At 35.9% G+C, this 24,333-nt stretch overlaps 1 protein-coding gene across 1 annotated transcript in view; it reads left to right on the top strand.

Annotated features, from left to right (window-relative positions):
• The window catches only part of LOC106095577 (gustatory and pheromone receptor 32a), a 37,918-nt gene extending 13,616 nt beyond the window's left edge, over nucleotides 1–24,302 (top strand). Inside the window, exons 3-5 of the mRNA XM_013262811.2 lie at nucleotides 23,717–23,779; nucleotides 23,842–23,931; nucleotides 23,989–24,302. Coding sequence (XP_013118265.1) covers nucleotides 23,717–23,779; nucleotides 23,842–23,931; nucleotides 23,989–24,138 — 303 coding nt within the window. The 3' untranslated portion in view covers nucleotides 24,139–24,302. The remainder of the gene's footprint in view (nucleotides 1–23,716; nucleotides 23,780–23,841; nucleotides 23,932–23,988) is intronic.
• The last annotated feature ends 31 nt before the right edge of the window (nucleotides 24,303–24,333 follow it).

Raw genomic sequence — 24,333 nt, 5'->3', positions numbered from 1 at the left:
ATTCCGTATGTGAACAAATAGAATGGATAAATGCCAAACGCAACATATTGAAGGACATTATAGAATGCAAACGTGGTATTTATAAATATATATATTTAATATTATCGTATTTTATTATTCATATATAGATTATATTGACTTGGGCGCTGAGGATGGAAGATATTACATGTGGATCTAGATTTCGTGGTATTCCACGCATAATGCTAAGATTGGTATTTATTACGATACATTTTAAATATGTATGTATATAATTATATTGTTTATTATACTCTTTACAGACGGTGTTACCGAAAACGAAGAGAGGCGCAAAATGGAATCGAGAAAATGTTTTTAAAAGCCTGGGACCATTAAAAAACTTATTGATATTTTTCATATTTTATACACAATTTAATCCAATGAAATTAAAAGTTTTTTATTAATGCGAAAAATATCAATTATTTATTTTTTTTAAAACAGTAAAAACAACGTTTTTTCAAATGAATGGTTTATTGATTTAATAACGACGTTAATTGGATTTTTAACTTGTCATAAATCCAAATAGCAAAATTGTTAATCAATTTTCAATTCAATGGTTCTTTATTTCATATAACGTTATAATATGTATAAAACAATTTTACAAAAAATATCTTATTGATAATAAAGAATTTTACAGCATGGTTTATAATTAAACCGTCTGCCGGAGTATTGAGTTATTATATTTTTCTGTTTAATTTTATTCTTAATTAGTAATTAAACTCTTCTATTAACATATTTCTATATTTTCTTGCTTCCTTTAAGAAGTTTAGTAAATTCACCCAGCAAAAACCTTCACCACCATTTAGTATGCTAATAATTTCGGTTTGATCCAATAGAGTTCTATTAAAATGTCTAACTCTCATATTTGCTAATACTGGACAGCGGCCAATGAAATGGACTAAATTTTCTGCTTCTCCCAAATTACACAATGAACATCTTTGTTCATTCGAGGTCCTATATTTATTAAAGTTCAACCACATTAGATCACCTCTAGCTTTCAGAATCAAAGTTATTTGTTCTTGGCTGAATTTTTCTGTGCAATACATGGGGCCAACATTGTAATCGAGGTATTTATATATTCTGTTTTCACTTTGCTGCGCTTTTTTAATACGTTTAATGATCACTTAGATCATTAAACGTATTGGCTTTCATGTCCATTAAAAGTTGCTGTGCTGCACTCATCCAAGGTTTTTTATTTATTTTTACATTATTACTATGTATTTATGTTATGCAACGAGAGTTGGGTACTATAATCGTTAAACCAGGCTAGATTTTTGTTTGCAAGTTTTTCGGCTAGTATATGTGGCAGTCTGTGGCTCTCGAGATCGAATAACACTTTCGACAAGTATTGTAAGTGCAAAGAATAAGTATATATGTAACCAGGTTCGTATCCTGTCTCTAGAGCGATTACATAGTTTGGAGTGGCCTCTGGAAGTTTCAATATTTTTTTAATAAAATATCGGTAGAGTTTTTCCACCTCATTAAAGCAGGAATTTCCCCATATCTGCGCACCGTAGCTATGTATGTATAGAGCGACAAACGGCTAAAAACATTTTCCACTTCGAGGTTAGGTTAACGGATGGTTTAGCAATAAAATGTTTCCATGTGGAATTAAGAGCAATTTTTGCAGCTTCTTCTTTCTTTGACAGGTGTTTAGTAAATGATAATTTCGGAGTTAGTATCAGTCCCAGGTACTTGTATTCATTTACTATTCTGATCAGTTCGCCTTTGTATGCCCATTTTTCGTTTGTGGAAAGTTTTCCGCCTTTCCTAAATACCATTATCTCAGATTTTATCTGATTAACTTCCATTCCCCATTTATCACAGTAAGATTCCAAGTTGTAGATCATTTGTTGTAAAGTTCTCGGATTATCAGACATTATTATTATATCATCCGCGTACATTAATAGACGAATGTTAGTTTGATCCACTTGAAGTCCTCCCTCCAAGTGTTCATGTAAATCATTAAGGTAAATGGCAAAGAGGGTTGGCGACAATAAACAGCCTTGTTTAACTCCAGTACATGTGTCAAAATATTCCGACATTTGGGAGCCTGACCAAACTGCAGACCTTGTGTTCTCATAGATTTTTTCTACAAAGCGGGTAATTTTAGATGACAGACCGATTTCGTGCAGTTTATATATTAACAGTCCTCTTGGCACTCTATCAAATGCGGCCTTAAAATCGACGAAAAAAGCATAAACCTTTTTATTGTCGTGTAATTTAATATTAATTATAGCTGAGAGATTAAAGATATTGTCCACTGTAGAGTATCCTTTTCTAAATCCCGCCTGATATTCGTTCAATATTTGATATCGGTTTAGCCAGTCCACTATCCTGCAGTTGATCATTCCTATCATAAGTTTCCCTATGCAGTTCATGAAAGTGATACCTCGATAGTTACTCACTTCGTCTAGGTTTCCTTTTTTATGAATTGGGAATATGATACCTGTGCGGAATATTTCGAAGTCGTCAAAACCGTTCAAAATATTAGTGAAGGCATTGCATAATTTTCCTAAGAATTCGTCTGTCGCGTGCATAAAAAACTCGTATGGGACGCGATCTTCTCCTGGTGCTTTGTTTGTCCCGACATTTCTAAGCTGTTCCTTAATCTCGCCAATGGAGAAATCTCTATCAAGCAGTAGATCGGTTAAGTTATTGGGAGCATAATACATTGGTTCGGTATTGCACAACGGATTCAAAAGGCGTTCAAAATAGGTTTTTAATATGTTCGCAGAGATGCAACAGCTTGTATCTCTGTCGATTTGTCTAATTTCCTTTGCAATTTTCCACCAGGTTTTACTATCAGATACCGTGTCCATCTTTTCCGCAATACTTTTATAATAATCAATTTTTTTGACTTTACATAGCTTCTCGTATTCTTTCTTCTGTTCGACGTAGGCATTCTTGTCGCATATTTTATCAGACTTTAAATTTATTGAGCGTACTCATTGCCTTCTTTCTACTTTTTGAGCAATCCTTGTCAAACCATTTGTTTTTGAAAAGATCTTTCTTGTTATTTAAACAGCTAGGATATGACTCATAGATCGTTTTTATAAAATCTTCCAACCTGGGATTCAATGGCAGAGTGCACAGTTGTTGGTTTAAATTGTTATGAAATGTTTCTTTCTTTGCTTCTTTCCAAGTTAATTTTGGCAGGAGATTACCTTTTTGTGGCATTCTCTGACTTGTGTACGGTATAGCTAGTTCCAGAATTACAGGCAGGTGGTCAGACCAGATTTGCTCATCTACTCGAAAAGTCTTAACATAAGTCAACATATTCAGAGATACGGCACACACATCAATCACAGAACTACCATTTCTATTTAGAAAAGTAAATTTACCTTCTTCATCTCCTGGCATCCTCCCATTTAAAATCACAAGACCATTATTATTACAAAACTCAACGTATTTTTTTCCATTTGGAGTAATTGTTTTATCTTTCGAGCGCCTGATGTTACTCATACTACGATCTTCCAGTAGTTCTAAAGGCAGCTCTTGTTCTTCTCCGATCCGAATGTTATGATCCCCAACTACAATTCAGTGCCTTCAAAACTATCCACAGCCGCCTTTAAATTTTCGAAATCTTGATTCCAATTCGCTCCTCTAAGATAAACCGGTAAAATTTCAAAACGGATCGAGTTAAATTCGCATTGCAGCACATCTTGATTTCCTCGATTTGAAAATACATGCTTGAAACCATTTTCCTCCAAATCATTTCGTATTCCATACAATTGACCACCAATACCTCTCCCTCTATTGCTATTTCTGGTAGCAAAGTTCCAGTAAATTTTGAAATTTTTAAATTTTTTTGTATAATTTTCTTGATTTTTCTTCTCAACATGCGTCTCCGAAAGAATAAAAATGTCGAACTGCTCTAAGTATTCAAAAAACCTGTGGTGAAGATTTTTACCGGCCAAACCATGAATATTTTATGCTATAATATTTACTGTATAATCTTTTGGTTTTTCAATAATTTCTATATTAAGATTTTCTTCATGAGAATTTAGATTCCTATTTTCATTCAGCAATCTATTTGCATTTAGTAGTTTTTTGCAGTTAAGTTAGCTACTAATTGATCATAACTTAAATTAATTGTTTGTATATCCTTACCAAAAATATTTTGTAAAATTTCGGCACCGCAACTTTGGCCACACATTAGCTTATTTTTAAGATTCCAATAGAAAGTTTTTCCCTCCGTCACAAGTTGTTCACCTCTCACCCCGATCTTTTTATCTTTATTAATTTTCTGCAGTTCTTTTTTCAATAGCAGCATTACTTTCTTTTTCTGCAAACGCATCCCACTGAGGTCTCTTTCTATAAAAACGGATGAACCAGCCAGCATCTTTGTTGATTTTAGTACTTCTCTCACAGTTCTCGACGATTGAAATTCAACTATAACCGTCATTTTGTCTACTGTTTCTTGCATTTTTTTAACGTTTTCTATGTCCAGCTCAGTATTCATCTTTAGATTGTGTTGGAAAAGTTTGTTGACAGCCCCATACAAAGATTTTTGATTTGGCAACCCTCGAATTATTAGTTTACTTCTTCCTAATTGATCTTCCAGTCTTTGCAGTCTTTTACGGTCCTCTTCCTTCTCTTCTCGCAGTGCTTTAATCTCTCTTTTGAGTTCTTCATTTTCGCTTGTAAGCCGATTAACATCGCTCTTAACACCTTCCATGTGGGTTTTGATATCCAATATGTCAGATTTTGTTGGTAAATTTTCTAATTTATCGTCCAAAAGTTTTGACATGGCCTCTTGCATCACCTTCATAAGTTCCATTGTTAATCAATAATGCAAATTCCTTTATAAGTCCGATTTTAGCAAATTTTTTAAATGAGTGAACAAATTTTTAATTGAACATAGTTTTTAATTTTTTCTGTGTAGCCATTCAGCGTAGAAAACTTACAGTTTGTAGCAAGACAAATTTGCCCAGGTAGTGTACAGCAAACACCTGAGTACAATTTTTATTCGCGGAGTACACTATCTGTCAGCGAGATTTCATAACGTTCGGTTGTGTGTGTGGTTTGTACTTAAGAACCACAGAACACACAAGCAAAGAAAAATGGCGCCAACTAGTAACACACTCAAAATTAGAGTTGCACTAATCGATGATTTTGACAGATAGTGCACTCGATTTTTTGTTGTTGGCCAACTGCTCCTACCTGTTTAATTTGGCTTGGTTTGTAGTACGGGGAAGGAGAAGTTGTTAGTCAGGGCGATTAATGAAAAATTGTCAGAGTGAGCAGATGTAAATTGTTAGATAAATGGTCCGTTTACCATAAATTTGTTTCCACACACATTTTTTTACCGCAGCACTACAATTTACATCCAACACCCCAGATTTTAAGATTTATATCGAATACAAAGAGTTTTTTATCAATTAGTTTTATTAAATTAAATCGATAAAAACGAAATTTTAAACTTTTTCGATACCAAACGAAGAAAGTGAATTATATAGAAAAAGGAAACAATTTAAATCATATTGAATCTTAATACGATGATTTAATCTAATCATTTCCACAATATATGCCAGATCAGATCGACGTTAAAACAAAAAGGAAAAGGATGTTTCCAAAAAGAAGACCCAGGGATTTCGAACAAGATAGACCCCTAAGAAAAGTAATGAAGTCTATTGTAACGATAATATATATTCTTAAGAGTATAAGTAAACAAATGTCGATTGTAAAGAGATTGAGGCACTAAGAATCAACCTAGGATAATCAAGACAAAATTTTATTTGTTGGATCTGTCGTTTAGAGGGCCATGGATTCATGGATTGTCCATCGCCTAAGAGAGCTTTGATCTGCTACCGTTGTGGCTAGACAGACGTAACGGCTACAGCATGCCAGGAAACAAGGAAAGGAGAGATGGGGAAGACAGGAGCCCCACGCTCATTAGAAACTCCTGTAAACTTAATTATTGAGAAGAGAGAAATGAATTAATTCGGACGCTAGAGAAAAATGTATTGAATTTAATCCTGCTGGCAGACATTATATGTTATTTAATGAGAGACAGAAGAATTACAAAAGGCGCCGAACTCGAAGAATCGTCATAGAAGCTGTACAAAGAATGCCGAAACGGGTATGACCCAAAATTATATTTAGAGGTAAAGATTCAAGTCAAAAGTTTTAATGGTCTGCTCGACTCAGGAGCATCAGTCATCATCTTAGGAAAAGGGTGCAGAGAAGTTATTCAAGAACAAGAGCTAGAAATTCAGCCAATGATAAGCAATGTTAAGACGCCCAGTGGACGTAGCTTCCTATAGAATTCTTGAAAGCGTAAAAAATATATATTGAGTACAATAATCAAAAACACCCGATTTTACTATACCTCTGTCCAGATTTGGAGCAGTCCTTATATTTGGGTATAGATTTCTGGCGAGCGTTTAGCCTACCGCCGGATATAGTGTAGAAGCGATAAACATAGAAGATTTTCAAAATCACTTCCAAGACAAAAGTGACCACAGAATAAAGCCACATGATTTGTCATTAGAGTAATAAAAGGAATTAGATTCAGCTTAAAGTGTTTCATGACCTTTGAAGAGCACGGGTTAGAAAAAACTACGTTGGAAAAATATACAAAGGATCGATTGACAATTTAAGGATCGATATTATCGATTTTGTGTATCTATCCGCTGGGGGGTATAGGCGGTTTATTAAGGGTTTCTCTACGGTTACCGCGCCACTATCCAACCTTTAAAAAAATCAGGGGAGTTCACCATAACAGTCAGTCCTAAGACACTCAAACTTTTCGAAAAGATTCTTTATACAGTGCGATGCTTCGGACAGGAGTGGGTGTCGTTTTATATCAATTGAATGATCAGAATCAATCATTTTATTTCCAAAAGCCGAACTCAACTATACGGTAACGAAGAAAGAATGCTTAACTGCTGTGTTAGAAATAAAAAGTTCCGGCCGTACGTAAAAATGATGCCTTTTACGCTGATAACCGATCACGCCAGCCTTAAGTGTTTGATGAATTACAGACTTACGACTTCGATAAAAAACATAAAAAAGGCGCAGACAACATTTTGGCCGACATGTTATCAAGATCGTGTCAGTATTTCGAAGTATATGAAATAGATGTCGAAATCTTGAATTGGGATGAGCAGGAGTTCAAAAGCGATGATTATCTGCAGCTCATCAAACAAGCGACCGACAATGCTGAGCGACTGCCAGATATAAAAGTTAAAGGCGGTAGAATATATAAAACAATCGGTTTTGATTGTAATCCAACCGATTCTACCAATGGGAACTTTAGATACCCGAGGGTATTACCCACGATATTATAGAGAGTTGCCAAACACCGCTGCAGATGGTGAGATTGAAAAAACCGTAGAAAGGATCCACCCGTTCTTTTATTTGCCCCGTATGACTATTCAAGCAAAAAATATATAAGAATATGCCAGGTCTGCAACGAGATCAAATCTTCCAATATTAACGGTAGGAAATAACAAATACGAAGTCGAATCAATGCAAGGGCAGGCCATCGGTATAGGATATAAAAATGTTGTGCTATAGAAAGTACAAAATACTTGTATTAGCTATGAGCGTTCAGATGGCAAATAATTTGCATTACGACATAATTATCCGGAAACGATATGGATATAGTTCGTTGTCGATCACTGAGCGGAATAATATTGCAGCGGTTTGTTCAGTACATACAACTAAACGGTCATGGAGTAAATACAAAATCTTACGTGTAACAGGGTTGACACTTCTAAGAGGTTTGATCCTTGCCCACTGATACGGTCTGTTTCAAAGTACATGTTAGACAACCGACTCACTGCTTTTCTAAAGCAGATTTTGATGCCTGGCTACAGGAATCTCAAGGGTTAGTGTTCCCCACATTGTATGATACGAACTATTACTAACAAAGCGAGACACACATCTTTGTCAGCGTTTTTTTTATTTGCCTTTTTCCATGGCAGATGTCGTGAGGATTGGAATCCCTTCGCAATCATATTGCCCGACAAGTTTCCTGAGATATGGGTGAAGCCACCAGGCTCCAATTTTCCACAGATTTTTTAATAATTTCTTGTCTCCCTATGAAACAATGTTTTGGCGGCTTGCTCGTGTTTTTTTTTAGAAATGGCATATCATGTTCACATGCTTGAAAGCGTACTGAGGGTTACCATGTAGTAGAAAGGAAGGTACTTATCTTGGTATAATTAGAAGGTAAATTCATGAACCCAGCTGATCAAATTTTCCACTTTCAGAGTTGTATCCAGATCTCACTAGAACGTCAAATGCTTTGTTTGGATTTAAAGGGTTTTTACATTTTGTTTCTTTTTTCACAATTTTGTCGTTTAAATTTATAATTTACGCGTTTATGATCATAACTCTTTTGAACTTGTGGCTGCTACACATGATAATGCAAATAAAAACTAGAATGCCAATTTGACAGTGCACAGAAGTTTGACAGCCTAGTGGAAATTTCCGTCACCATTGCATCGTTGATTTCGTTGTTATTGGGCTTATGATTTTACCTTTTAATTGTACCAAGGTACTTATCATTGTACAATTACGGAAGATAGCGTCACATGCCCAAAAAAAAAAACGATACAACCAAGATATATTCATTTACAGGTAGTGGCAATTGCCCAGACATTTTTCATTGTTTGTGTGTTTTATGGTTCTTAATTATAATAGTTTTGCGCCCTGAAAAGCGTTCTAAGTTGAGAGTTGGTTAACTTATTCCGTCAGATGCGTGCGTGCATTTGTTGTGTAACTTACACAACACAAACCAACCTATTTTAATTTTTTCTGACAAGCACGCGTAAGCATGTATAAGTGGTACGCGAGGTATGTAACTCCACCTTTAGTCTTAATCAAACTTGTCACGGAGACTTGATCAATGCCAATCACAAGGAGAGTTCCATCCTCCTTTTCTTCCTTGTGTGGAAATGTTCATCTTTCCCACCAGGTCGAGCTCTGTGCCCTCCCAAGGAGCGTGGATACCTCCGACAAGCTTTTTGACGAAGCAATACATTCCGCTGACGCAAAGCACAACGAAAAGATGTCCCCTCTATATTCGCAACTCATCACTTGCATGGGTTGAGTTCTCCTCTTGGGACCTACCGGATGCACTGCCGATATTAATGACTGCATACAGCAGATCATCTCTGTTGTGCTTCTTTGCCACTCCGGTGTAAGAGCGCGGCTCCTTACCATTCGCAGTGACAATTTTCCCCTTGTGCCATGACGACTCAGGGTTCGTGTGCGCATCCTTCGTTCCTGTTCCGACTTTATCTCACTCCGCAGGACACTGTCTGGAGTCTCCATTGCGGGAGGGCTTGCTTGGTCTTCCCAGAGTACTTGATAGCGGGGAGCTCTTCTTCTTCAGCATTTTAGCAGTATTATGCTTTTCGGGATATCTGATTCTCTTTCCGGCTTCCATAGAAGTGCTCGGAATGTCAGTTCTTTCCCTTCCAGCATACTGCAATTTCGCCCGAGTGCGCCGCCAGTGCACACTCCTCTGTCTTCTTCATCGTGCCACGGATTGCTTTCTCGTTATGCTTGTGAGCTTAGCAAAGCCATCGCCCACTTCTGCCGTCATCCCGATTCGGCTGCGATGACTGTTTCTTTGACACTGTCACTGTCAGAATTTGAATGAAACGCCACCTCTACTTAAAGGCTGGTGCGAACTGTGTATACCTCTCACGACAAGTTGTGCGATTGAAGCATCACTCTCGACTACAGGTGCCCCACACCTATAGGAGGGGAGGACAACATGCTAAGGTCTGACGCCACCACTGCAACTGTTTGGTCTTTGGAGTTCATTCTGAGTCTACTCCAAAAAGGCTTTAGAATCTTCCGTAATATCTAGTACCTATTACGAGATACAGATAGTTTTCTTTGAGGAGCGAAATGAACACACGGTTGCTCCACTCAATGGCTATAATTAAATCATTATATGATCTGCACCAATTCATATGGATGATGCTAGAGGTTTCTTTGTGTGTGTTGGCAAAACGTCGATCAGTTTGACGACAAATGGGATTGCACCATATGATTTGTGGTTGTTGTACAAATAAGACCACCTTTAATTGTTTCGTCATGGATTCACACCATACTTTGCACAAACATCTGTGCCTCTGTAGAGGTCGTTCGAGAAGTTTTTGTGCAAAATTTCAGCCTAATGGGATAATAATTGCGCCCTTTAAGGACTCAAGAAATCAAATCGATGGATCGGTTTATTTATTCGACCTCTGTCGGAATAAATAGATAAGTATAGTAGTATCTTGCGATATTACAGTCTCGTTGTGGCTTTGGCCGTGTAAACATCGCAATTGTGTTAAGCGGTTATTTGTCTCGAAGACTTGTTTGCTTGTGTGGAGATTAGTTGTCTCTTTTCCTTTTAGCGGGGTGTTTTTTTCTTTGTATTTATTTCTATTATTTTGATTGTCGAGAGTTCAAGAATTTTTGTAACTTTAGTGATTGGGCGAAGAATCAACATGAATGGGGTTCATCCCCCAAACATAACAGGTTGAGTGCACTAGACCCCAATAATAAACGCCGGAAATTAGAGGCCAGCAAACGCACCAGAATTGACCTGAATAAGTTTCCATTGTTAAACCCTGCAACACTGCATTATGACAAATTACCAAGATTTTTAGTTGCATCTTCTGTTCCCTTTGACCCAACAATAGAACCGAAACCTCTAGCATCGTGCAATGTATTCCAGATTGGTAGAGGCTTATCGCACATTTGCAAAGACTACACAGATGTCAGTGAACTAAAAAAACACGAATAATCTTAACACTGCTCGGAAATTCCTAAATGCAAATTATATTGTTAATGTTCCTGTCAAAATTACCTTTTATATAAGACCCTTAATTCATCATTTGGAAAGATTTACTCTGGCAAAATTATCAACATTCAAGAAGATAAACTTCTTGCTGAGTTAAAGAAAGACCTTTCGTCTGTATACAATGTCAGATTTTATGAAGCTCGAGAACAAAGTGCTGGTTGCGCCAGGTGCGGCTGTTGTTACCTTCAATGAAATTTATCCGCCCCAAAGGATGAACATCGGGTGGCGTACAGTTGCTGTAAATGAATATATACCAACTCTCTCAGACGCAGAAAATGTTAACGACTAGGGCACACTAAGAATCATTTCAAAAGGGGCAGGTATGTGAGATCTGCGGCGCATACTCGTAGCACGATTCCTGTGGAATCCATTTTTGTGTCAACTATAATAACGACACTAATGCTTCTAACGATTCTTTGTGTCCTTGTTTCATGGAACACAAATCCGTCAACAAGATCAAGATAAACTTCCCATGCACAGCACGCGAGTCCTGGCGTATCTCTAACGATGACTCAGCTTCTCACCTTATTAAAGCACCAGCCCAAGCAGTCATACGTAAAAGCTTTAGTCAACAAAAAAAAATTTTCTCTAAAGCCTGTTTTTATTGAGATTTTTGTATTGTTTCAAAAAGGTAACCATGAAAAACATTTGTTTCACCGGTGAAAAGCGAACATAGTACCAGCCATATCACAGGATATGTACAACTCTATATGTGCTAAATTTAAATGTCATAAGACAATGTAATAGAGCCTTAAGCAAAATATTGGCTACATGTCGTTGCGCCAATACAAATTCCGGTTCAATAATTTGCCATTGTAATTAAATGTTCACGAAATGGACACCAATCAACTCTGCATCGCTGCTGTGGTCTATTTTGTGTGTTGTTGTTTGACTTTTGTTTGTGTTCTGTCCAAGAATGTGTCTGTCGGATTTCGCAAAAGTTTAATAGGCTTTTTCTGTTCGAATGCAGTCAGTACTATACTTAAGGGCTGGTACTGTTTTTTTTTTTGGTTTCTTTGGCCAAATTTTTGGCATTTACATATAAAAAATCATATGACACCAACCAATTTATCAGCTGCTTACGTGCATGTTTACATACAAATGTAAGTGTGTGGACCGCACTCAAATTCATATATGTATGTTGTTGCAATTTGAACCAAAACCCACCGCTTCGATATTAATAAATAATGAAACACAAAACTATTTAAAAAGACACGAATTCTGCTTTTATTTGTAAAAATAATTAGATTTTGTAGTATTTTTGTTGGTAAAGTTAAATAAACTCAACTTTCCAAAAACCTTTGCAAGCATCTTCCACTTGTATAAAAATAATGTTGTTGTAATAGCTTGACCAAAAGCACAACACTTTAACAATCGTTATAACTTCGTACAATAGTTTGTTATGAAAGAAACACTTATTTTTATTTATTATAGAAGTATATTTTTATATTTATATGTATATAGTTTCTTATTTATGCATCCACAAACAATATTTGTTTTTCCACCCCGAGTAAGTACATGTGAGCAAGATCACTAACTCTAACAAACACTTACAGCCCTATTCTGAATAACATTCCCTGGGAGTTTATTCCCTACTCCCTTTTCCCCTATTCTGAATAACAATTTACTGGGAGTTTTTTCCCTAATCCCCTTTCCCTTATTCTAAACAAACTTCGAAAAAGGGAAATCTTGCCAGGGAAAAAGTAGCTATTCTGAATCGATATAAAGGGGAGAATGAGGCGATAAAACTTGGAAAAAATTCCCCCAAACAAATGAAAAGGAGTTAGGATAAAAATTGTGAATTTTATGTTTTTATAAAAAAAGGTGCCAGCAGCCGTCCCAACCACCAAGAAAAGCGGCAGCAGTCCGGAAATGTCAATTAGATCTTCAAGTTCTAGTTCCATAAAAATAGGCCTTTGGAAAAATCGGCGTATCAGGCAGACACAGCATTCATACGATTTAGCCACCTTAACTCATTTTGGCAAGGGAAAACGCCAACATGCAGGATGTGTGCCCCGCATGCAACCAGGGACAACACGCCACAATTAATCTGTCGACCAGACCACTCTGGAAGCAGCTAATTTAGCCAACGATTGTTGGATAAGAGTTGTATGTTGAATTCGGTGATGTTTTTCTGAAGGTGTTGGCAGATATAAACACATTCAGATCAGGAAAATCTATTATATATCAAGGATTTACCAAAAACAAGTACGCTCTGGATCTTTTAAAATCACTAAACACATTATTGTGATTCAGGAGATGCGCATTATGTCGAAGGTTCTTAATTTTCTCCTTCTGTCTGGATTTAGAGCTTTTCATCACAATAAGGATTACACATTTTCCAAGTCGGGAATAGCCATATTTGTAAGTGTCAACTTGGGAGTTACTGGTCATGTATTTAGTTTCTTCGGGAGGTCTACTTTTTCAGACGGTTACTGTTGATAGTGGGTCCCCCCTATACGTGACGAAAATTTATAGCGCGAGCTCCTTATTGGTCTTGACGGCATCTGCCAGATCGGCAGTTTCACTGAGGGACGCCATATTTTGTTTGCTGATCTCAATGCTCAGAATACGCTTTGGGTTCATTATATACGTCACGAAGCGGTGAATTATGGGAGACCTTGGCGAATGACAGGAGTCTTCTCATCCTCAATGATGGATCTCCTACTTTAATGAAGTCACGTTACACTCTTACAGCGGTTGATGTTAGTATGTACGATTCCGTTTTGGCGCCTTATTGGAATTGTCTGGACCTTCCTGAGGCAGGTGACCACTTCCCGATTAAAATTTCAATTAATCATTCTACTTCTCGTCGGGCTTTCATACCTCGTTTTACTGAGGATTGGTCTGTTTCTCAGTCTAGGGTTCTGGCTTATTCCTCTAAATTTCCACAGTCTTGTAACGTGAACAAAGAGGCTGCGCAGATCAGGCGCCTAATAAGGAAGTCAGCTAATGAATCTATACCTATAAATCGCGAACCCCTTCTTGGAGCAGACCTGTCTGGTTCAACTCGTTTAGTTAAAAGAGAATGCAAAACGGCTAAGAGACACACGTAGTCGAATTTCCTCAATTCTCTCAACCCCACATTGGATGTACGTGTTCTATGACAGCGAGTGATCAATCTTCGGACCTCGCGGGCGGACAGGTTCTCTACGGTAAAGGTCGGTAATAGGACTGTAAATCACCCACGGAGGATTGCTGATGAATTTGCCCATCACTGGAGCTCTTTAAGTACGTACGAATATTTTGGATCAGCTGTTAATGCTAAATACCAACTAGACATTGATTCCCTGCAGACATATGTCGAAATGTTTCCTGAATTGGGTCGGCCCATAGTACCTGAACTTGATAGGATTATTTTTTCTTTGAAAGGTTCAACAACCGCGCTCGACAAGATTACATATTCGATGGTCAGAAACTTACCTTTTCCTCTCAAAGTTAGGTTATGTAATCTCTATAATGACATTTTAGGGTCAGTTATTTTTCCACACGACATAAAAATTTTAGTTCTTTGCCACATTTCCAAACAGGGCTAAAATCCCGGCCGCTTGGATGGTTACAGGCCAATCTCATTGTTACCAGTCTCTCGAAAGTTTTTGAGAAGATTCTCGTTGCTCGTTTTTTGGTGTCATTTTCTCTGATTTTTGCTGGGAATCAACATGTTTTTGTATCTATACACGGCTTTCACACGTTGTGCCATGGACTGAAGGAGGCTCCTCGCAATAACCTTGCGGAGCGCAGACATTCTCTAGTTATATCGCAGGACCTTGAGAAGGCCTTTGACCGTGTTGTTTTATTGGGCATAATTGTTGAATTGAATATGTGGCGTTTCCCCAGGAGATTACTTGTGTTGCTGCATTTACATGTGGGCATTTACCCGGACAATATTTTTGCTGTCACTTGGGTTGTACCGGACGATGTGGAGATGAACCTTTTGGCGTTTAACTGAGCTGTCCAGGAATGGGTGACTTTTTCGGACGCTGTTATTCCGGCCAATAAGACAGAAATCCTTCATATATGCAGACGGAGGAATTGTCGTGTGGACTCCATACAGGGACATACAATGAGAAAGGCATGTCAGGTTTTTGAAATCGAAGCTCTCGAAGATTAACAACCTTATTAAGTTGATCTGTTCTAGGTCAAAGGGACCTCATTTGGATACCTCAAAAATGGTACGAAATAGTCATTTTGGCTTAAATAAATGTTGTTGCAAAACTTCAACTTTACTCATGGTGCAATTAAGAGGTAGTGTAATTAGCACAACAACAAAAATCTACCCCCCAACAAAACTACCTTGAGTGGCAAATGCCGTAAATTGAAATGTCTAAATGGTTTTAGAAATAAACTTTGTTTTATAACTTATCTTCTTCAAATGTGTTTTATATTTGTATTGTCATCATTATAAAACTGTTGTGTTACTTATGCGTGGAATATCGGATCGAATAGAACATCTTTTTAAGATTTTAGTAAAAATTTACAGATGTGTTATCAATCCTTTGACATTTAGATTTACTACAAAATCAAAACAAGAATAAAAAAATTTTACTCAGCTGTTGTATTGATCAATGGTAAAATTAAGATAGTAGGTAGAGGAAGTGTCATTAGCACAACAACACAAAACTACCCCGGCGAAACTACCTTGAATGGCAAATACCGTAAATTGAAATGTCAAAGTGGTTTTAGAAATAAGCTTTGCTTTACAACATATCTTCTTGAAATGTGTTTTATATTTGTATTTTCATCCTTATAACACTGTTTTGTTGCTTATGTGTGGAGTATCGTATAAAAACCCCGTTTACACTGTTCTTTAAATACGGATTTAATAGCTCGATCATCTGTTTTCCCTTTATAAAATAAGCTGACGAGAGCCTTAAATCCGGAGCAGTGTAAACGGGATTGGATAAAGATTCCCTCAAGATTTTGGAAAAAAATCACAGCTGTGTTATCATACCTTTGACATTTAGTTTATTTGTACTACCTTCTTTTTTGTGGAAAAATTTCCGAAAGTCGTTCTTTCGGTGGTTTGACAAGGTTACCACATTTTTTTTTGGGTTTCTTTGGCCAAATTGTTGCCAATTACATACAAAAATTAATATGGCATTAAACAATTCATCAATGCATGTGTACACACAAATGTGTGTGTGGGTCGTATTAAAATTCATGTATGTGTTGTAATTTCAACGAAAACCCACCCCTTCGTAATTAATAAATAATGAAACACAAAACAATTTAAAAAGAGACATATGGAGCATTTGTTTGTAAAAATAATTCGATTTTTAGCATTTTCACAGTTATAAGTTAAATAAGCACAACTTTCCAAAGCCTTTATCAGCATCCTCCACTTTTATCCAAATATTTTTGTTGTAATTTCAAGACCAAAAACACAACACAAAAACAAACCTTATTATTTCGTACAGATTGATTGTGTTGCTTGTTTTGAAGAAATATTTATTTTTCTTTCAAGTATACTTATTTATATTTCTTATTTATGCATCCACAAACACTTTATTTTTTTCACACAAGTTAATACATGTGAGCAACATCACTAACACTAGCAAACACTCATTTACGATTAGAAGTTTGGCGATCGCATTTATTTTGCGAAGGTTAGGTTGAAAAGAGGGTGCAAATATTAATCCGCCCCATGCCACTATGGACATACAACTAAGCCAGTAATTGGCATGTTGTGCGCTCTGAGAACTATTAAGTTAGGAACTCCGTGCTACTTACAAAATCCTTACTTTCAGTAATAGCCACGTCTTCTCACGATCTGGATCATCTCATAAAATTTTCGCCGTCCTACCGACCGTTTCGCTGTTCCACAATATTGCATGCGCATTCGTCGCCCACTCCTTAACTCGGACTGAGTCGACCCGAAAGGCTTCGTGTGATCTTCTAGATGACAATACTAGGGTTCCGTCAATCCAAGGGTGTGCCTCTGACAGTAGTGCCTCGCATTCGACTTCAAGGTTCATCTCAGGTATCCGATCAGAAACCTCTTCCCTTCCTTTCAGGTTTCCTATCGTTGCCTCGATTATACTGCGATGGTATGAGTTGCTCCCATCCTCAATCCATTCTCCAATCGCCTTAAGTCTCATAGCAGCAGTAGATGCCTCACTCACTTAATCTGTATGTCAATGGGTCGGATATCTAGAATAGTTTCCAGTGCCCTAGTGGGCGTTGTTCTCATCGCTCCGCCTATGCTAAGACAACATGTTCTCTGAACCTGTTGTTTGGTCCTTATGTTGCACTTTTTCTCCATAGCAGTCCACCAAACTACTGAGGCGTAAGTAAGTATTGGTCTATTTACGCTTTTGTAGAGCCAGTGGACTATCCCAGCTCGTTCGGATCCTTACCCCTTAAAAGTATTATAACATCGTCTATGTAGCAGACGGGTTCAAATCCCTCCTCAGTTAGCATCCGTAATAGGTCATTTATGGTGGTCACCTATAGGAGTGACGATAAAATGCCCCCCTGTGTGTCCTGTAACACTTTCGCCCTTATATTGTAACGGCCCTCATCAAACAGATTCTGTCTCTTTCCCGCGTTTGCTACCTATTGTCTCGGCCATGCTCAGGGATTGGGGGGTGTTCTTGCTAAAAGAGACAAACCTCGGTCAATTACAAAAACAAATAAGTTGTAGGTAGCATTAAAAAAAATTAATGATGACCATTTGATATAACCGAAATGTATGGATGGAGAAATTAAGGTGGAATTCTTTCTTCACCAATAGCTGTGTCCCGCCCTACCTTGCCGACTGTCATTTAAATCTCTCAGCACACATAATCTTTGATCAGACTATTTCATTTTCGCGGAAATTATTTAAAACTGCTTAGCAATCCATATCTACCAATTCAAGTTTAATTAAACAAATATATCACATACATAAGTGAACAAACAAAAAATAATTAAATGGTGGGAAAAATATGTTTTCTAACAAAATTCTGATAAGTAATATACATATGTATGTAAGTAAATGATAAGTTATAAGTATATATAATTAATTAATGTTAAAAATTTTAGATAATAAAAGTGAAATTAATTATATGATAACATTTGTCTCAGTGTAGTATTGTACAAAAATATAGGTATACTCACGGGTTTTACCTCCAAACATTGACAAGCGCTTGTAAATACTGATGAGGGGTCCAAAACCTTTTCTTGAAATACATATGTAGATGTGATGTATAACAAAACGATGTACAATAGTTGGTAAAGTTAATGTTTGCAATAACATTAATGGGTTAAATCAGTTTAGAAGATACAAAAAAATTTAGCCCTTGAGAGTGATGAAAATATTCTGAAAATCCTTTGGTCGATGCTGCAATGTTGATAAATTTGGCTTAAATATAATTTTACATCAATCAGCTTAGATTTTTGCACAGCTCAGAATTCGAAAACGTCATTTAATCTCAAAAATCTAGGGTCTTCCTAATGCGTTGAATTGGTGGTTTTCATTTATACAGGGATATCTTGCAATTATGCCTTAATTTGAATGGAAGTCCTTTGGTCGATGCTGCAATGTTGATGAATTTGGCTTAAATGGTTTGAAGCTCCTTAAGGATTCCTTCACCATAAATTCCCTATTATGAACCTTGGATCAACGTCATTATTCCAAGATTCCGGTGTCTCAGTGAGTCTCTTCGTAACTTGTGGATCAAAAGCCTCAACATGTCCTTCCGTATTTTGTCCAGTTGGTTTTCAACTTATTCCGGAGGCTTATCGGATTCGGCGCTGGTCGTGCTATTCTAAACCTAATGTCTTTAGAGGAAATTTCATCAAAATTTTATCTTAAAGGAAACTTTCTGTAAAATTGTATCTCTTAATATATAATTTCGGGGGATGGCCTCCAAAAAGCGATCCCGCATTTGACTCCAAGCTCCTCTTTTTTGTCCGATTTGACTGAAATTTGGTATGTGAAAATCACACACACTAGATCCCACTCTGATAGGTACATAATCAGATATAACCTCCATATAAACAGATCACGTAACTTGACATTAAGTGCGCCTTAAAGCCTCAATTTTTGTTTGATTTGACTGAATTTGGTATGTGGAGTACACGAATGCTCTCTTACCACAACGTTAATATCGTTACATAAAAATCTTTCCTCCCACATCACTTATTCAGTCCGTAGAAGTGTCAATCATTACAAAATCTGACTTCCTCAAACTAATCCGACATACCCAAGATTCGGCCCGACCGAACTTAGTACGATTTTTACTTGTTTAGTTTAAAGCGATTTTTTCGGTATTTGAAATTTCAATAAGGCTCTTGTCATTGACTTGTAAAAGACTATGCGCATGAATTGCAATATAAACTTTAACAACTTCCTCTTAGCCATTTTTGCCACTGTGCCTTTTTATGATGTTTTTTTAGGTTAATTGGTTTTTGTTTTACTGTGCTCTTGAAGATGTATCTAAAGCAGGTGAAGTATTTCAAAGCGTCATTATGCAGATCATATGAACTTGGAAATACTATTTGAAGCAATTTAAGAATATAAAAAATGGTTTCGAACATTTCTGAGAATATATAATAATAATTTTATTTTTTTTTTGTTCTTACAGGTAACTAAATGCTAAAAAATCCTTCAAATTTTTTCCCAGCTTGTGACTCTGTAATTGCATTCTTTCTTCTGTCAGTTATCAGCTGTTACTTTTAGCTTCCTTTAGAAAAAAAGTGTATTTGATTGAAGTTCATTCTAAGTTTTATAAAAAATGCATTTACTTCCTTTTAAAAAATCCGCAATTACTTTTTGGGCAACCCAATATATATATATATATATATATATATATATATATATATATATATATATATATATCGCTTTAAACTAAACAAGTAAAAATCGTACTAAGTTCGGTCGGGCCGAATCTTGGGTATGTCGGATTAGTTTGAGGAAGTCAGATTTTGTAATGATTGACACTTCTACGGACTGAATAAGTGATGTGGGAGGAAAGATTTTTATGTAACGATATTAACGTTGTGGTAAGAGAGCATTCGTGTACTCCACATACCAAATTCAGTCAAATCAAACAAAAATTGAGGCTTTAAGGCGCACTTAATGTCAAGTTACGTGATCTGTTTATATGGAGGTTATATCTGATTATGTACCTATCAGAGTGGGATCTAGTGTGTGTGATTTTCACATACCAAATTTCAGTCAAATCGGACAAAAAAGAGGAGCTTGGAGTCAAATGCGGGATCGCTTTTTGGAGGCCATCCCCCGAAATTATATATTAAGAGATACAATTTTACAGAAAGTTTCCTTTAAGATAAAATTTTGATGAAATTTCCTCTAAAGACATTAGGTTTAGAATAGCACGACCAGCGCCGAATCCGATAAGCCTCCGGAATAAGTTGAAAACCAACTGGACAAAATACGGAAGGACATGTTGAGGCTTTTGATCCACAAGTTACGAAGAGACTCACTGAGACACCGGAATCTTGGAATAATGACGTTGATCCAAGGTTCATAATAGGGAATTTATGGTGAAGGAATCCTTAAGGAGCTTCAAACCATTTAAGCCAAATTCATCAACATTGCAGCATCGACCAAAGGACTTCCATTCAAATTAAGGCATAATTGCAAGATATCCCTGTATAAATGAAAACCACCAATTCAACGCATTAGGAAGACCCTAGATTTTTGAGATTAAATGACGTTTTCGAATTCTGAGCTGTGCAAAAATCTAAGCTGATTGATGTAAAATTATATTTAAGCCAAATTTATCAACATTGCAGCATCGACCAAAGGATTTTCAGAATATTTTCATCACTCTCAAGGGCTAAATTTTTTTGTATCTTCTAAACTGATTTAACCCATTAATGTTATTGCAAACATTAACTTTACCAACTATTGTACATCGTTTTGTTATACATCACATCTACATATGTATTTCAAGAAAAGGTTTTGGACCCCTCATCAGTATTTACAAGCGCTTGTCAATGTTTGGAGGTAAAACCCGTGAGTATACCTATATTTTTGTACAATACTACACTGAGACAAATGTTATCATATAATTAATTTCACTTTTATTATCTAAAATTTTTAACATTAATTAATTATATATACTTATAACTTATCATTTACTTACATACATATGTATATTACTTATCAGAATTTTGTTAGAAAACATATTTTTCCCACCATTTAATTATTTTTTGTTTGTTCACTTATGTATGTGATATATTTGTTTAATTAAACTTGAATTGGTAGATATGGATTGCTAAGCAGTTTTAAATAATTTCCGCGAAAATGAAATAGTCTGATCAAAGATTATGTGTGCTGAGAGATTTAAATGACAGTCGGCAAGGTAGGGCGGGACACAGCTATTGGTGAAGAAAGAATTCCACCTTAATTTCTCCATCCATACATTTCGGTTATATCAAATGGTCATCATTAATTTTTTTTAATGCTACCTACAACTTATTTGTTTTTGTAATTGACCGAGGTTTGTCTCTTTTAGCAAGAACACCCCCCAATCCCTGAGCATGGCCGAGACAATAGGTAGCAAACGCGGGAAAGAGACAGAATCTGTTTGATGAGGGCCGTTACAATATAAGGGCGAAAGTGTTACAGGACACACAGGGGGGCATTTTATCGTCACTCCTATAGGTGACCACCATAAATGACCTATTACGGATGCTAACTGAGGAGGGATTTGAACCCGTCTGCTACATAGACGATGTTATAATACTTTTAAGGGGTAAGGATCCGAACGAGCTGGGATAGTCCACTGGCTCTACAAAAGCGTAAATAGACCAATACTTACTTACGCCTCAGTAGTTTTGTGACTCTGTAATTGCATTCTTTCTTCTGTCAGTTATCAGCTGTTACTTTTAGCTTCCTTTAGAAAAAAAGTGTATTTGATTGAAGTTCATTCTAAGTTTTATAAAAAATGCATTTACTTCCTTTTAAAAAATCCGCAATTACTTTTTGGGCAACCCAATATATATATATATATATATATATATATATATATATATATATATATATATATATATATATATATATATATATATATATATATATATATATATATATATATATATATATATATATATATATATATTTAATATTTTGTAAATTTAGTTTATAAAATATTTCACGAACATATCAATAAATGAAAAATTGTTCCAACTTTCTTTGGTTTTTGTTGTAGATCAATCTATTCTCGAGCAAAAACAAAAACAATTACAAAAATTATAATCAAAACAAATGGATCGATTAGAACCAACGTTAAGTTGAGTGGTTGTCTGAAATGCAACCAAAATAAAAATTTGTATTATGTATGTAAGCATTGTTGAACTATCTTTTTAATTTTTAAATTGTAAAAGATCATTTAATGTCGCTGCCGTTTGCAGCCCTTCTTAATGTTTTTCTTAGCTGCTCCAACTCCAATATTTTTTCAACTGGATTTATATCCAAGTAATTTGCAGTAAATCTGAAGCCGTCCGTATACTGAAAATAAAGACTGCTGACGATGGCCGACGGCCTGTGATTCCTTTTTCTCTTTTATTACCCGCCATTTTTTCGCATTATCAACTATTCTTCGGAAGCGCGCTAAGACATAATTTTTTTTTGCACTCGCGCAACATCTGCCTCAATTTTTTTTTATAATATCAAGAATTTTTGATTTGTGGCGATTTTAAACACAGTGAAGCTTACAATCACCAACACATTTGTAATATACAAAAAATTAACAATTTCAACACAAATAAAAATTAATTTCCTTTTAATTTAACTACTTATTTCCTAATAAAAACAAAGGAGTAATTACAAAAAGGTGGTTGCAAAAACAAGAAACATTTTTTGCAACTAGCATTGGCAACTTCAGTTGAAAGTTGCCATCCGTAATGCAAATTTGTCAACTGACAACGCAATTGAACTAAGGATGCCATCCAAAATCGACCCAAGAAATTGCAGTCTTTAGTAAAATCTCATTTAAGCTATTTGGCGGTTGCATATGCCAACAATAAAAGCAATAATTCTGTTAAGTCCTTACAAAGAATGCAAAATAATGCTCTGAAAATAATATACAACCTGCCTTAAACTTGTCCAATTATATTATTGCATAGGGATATAAGGAAAACTTTACTATATTATTCATATATCATGTCGTTATGTTCATTTTCAAATGTATTACCAAAATCGGTCACCATACATTTTAATTTTTTCAAACCCAGACAAATTTCAATACTCGTACTGGGAATCGAACTAATATATGAGTTCCACGTTGTAGATTGGAAAAGACCAAGCAATTATTGATTATGAGGGTGGAATTAAATATAATAATGTACCACATGCCTTTAAACATATACACATATAGAATTTTTAACTTTAAAATATTATATGAATATCATCTATATGAATCCTTCGAAACGCTACCAAAAGGAGGTCACTTATCTTTGAGCTTGAACATGAATCGGGGCAGCACTCTTTGATTTGTGAGATTTCTCCTGTTTCTTAAAAAGAATTTTCATGGGCAAATTTAAATTTGTACGTACTTTACATACATTAAGACTATGTGAAATCTACGGCCGCTAATTGCACTGTTCTGAGATATATCGTTTCAAACAACTTCAATTCTCGATCCACAACCCCATTGTGATGGTTGTTGTTGTAGCAGTGTGTTATACACTGAGGCGGCAGCCCTTGCCGACATAGAACTCCATCGGGTCAATCCGATAGGTACAACCGGCTGCCATGGGATCGTAATATTTCTGTTATTTTCTTTCAAAGCGGTTCATATCGTTTCTTTGCGATAATTAACCCAATGGGGGTTGATTGGGGAATGTTGCTTGAAAGGAGATATTGTTTCTATGAAATTTGAGGAAATGAATGTTGTTCTAATATTTCTGGTTGGTTTGTTTATTTCTTTATAGGCAAATTTGACATCTCAGATTCTAGCACGAGTCTATGAAAAGTCTAAGGAGTACCAAAATATTGTAAGCAATTTGTTCTGTAACAAGCTGTGCAAGTATGTAATAATTGCTGTTTCCTATTTTAGATTGACAAATTTTTAACGAAGAGCATTAAACAAGAAATGCAATTTACGGCTTATGGGTTTTTTGTAATTGATAACTCAACTCTTTTCAAGGTATAACATTTGCCATGATTTTGGACAGCATTTTAGAACTTTTTCTTTTCCATTCAGATATTTTCGGCGGTTACAACATATCTTGTCATACTTATACAATTCAAACAACTGGAGGAATCAAAGTTAGAGGATGCCGGGGTGCCAAGTTCGTCGCCGGTGGCTGTGACTGTAGCTTCTACAACGATGTTAATTGAAACCAGACAATGAGCAGGAAAAAATAAATAGATACGTATATTTTCTTCGGTTTGATTCAAATCTAAAAATAATTTGTGTGTAACAGACGACACTAAAGCTAAACGAATATTTTAATGTTTGTATTTATGTACACTATTAATAGTATGAATAAACACTTGAATAAATGAAAACATCAATATGCATATAATATATTCTTAACATACAAAT

Source organism: Stomoxys calcitrans, chromosome 3 (genome assembly GCF_963082655.1).
Source record: "Stomoxys calcitrans chromosome 3, idStoCalc2.1, whole genome shotgun sequence".
Taxonomy (NCBI): domain Eukaryota; kingdom Metazoa; phylum Arthropoda; class Insecta; order Diptera; family Muscidae; genus Stomoxys; species Stomoxys calcitrans.
This window is presented reverse-complemented; position numbering and strand designations above follow the sequence as displayed.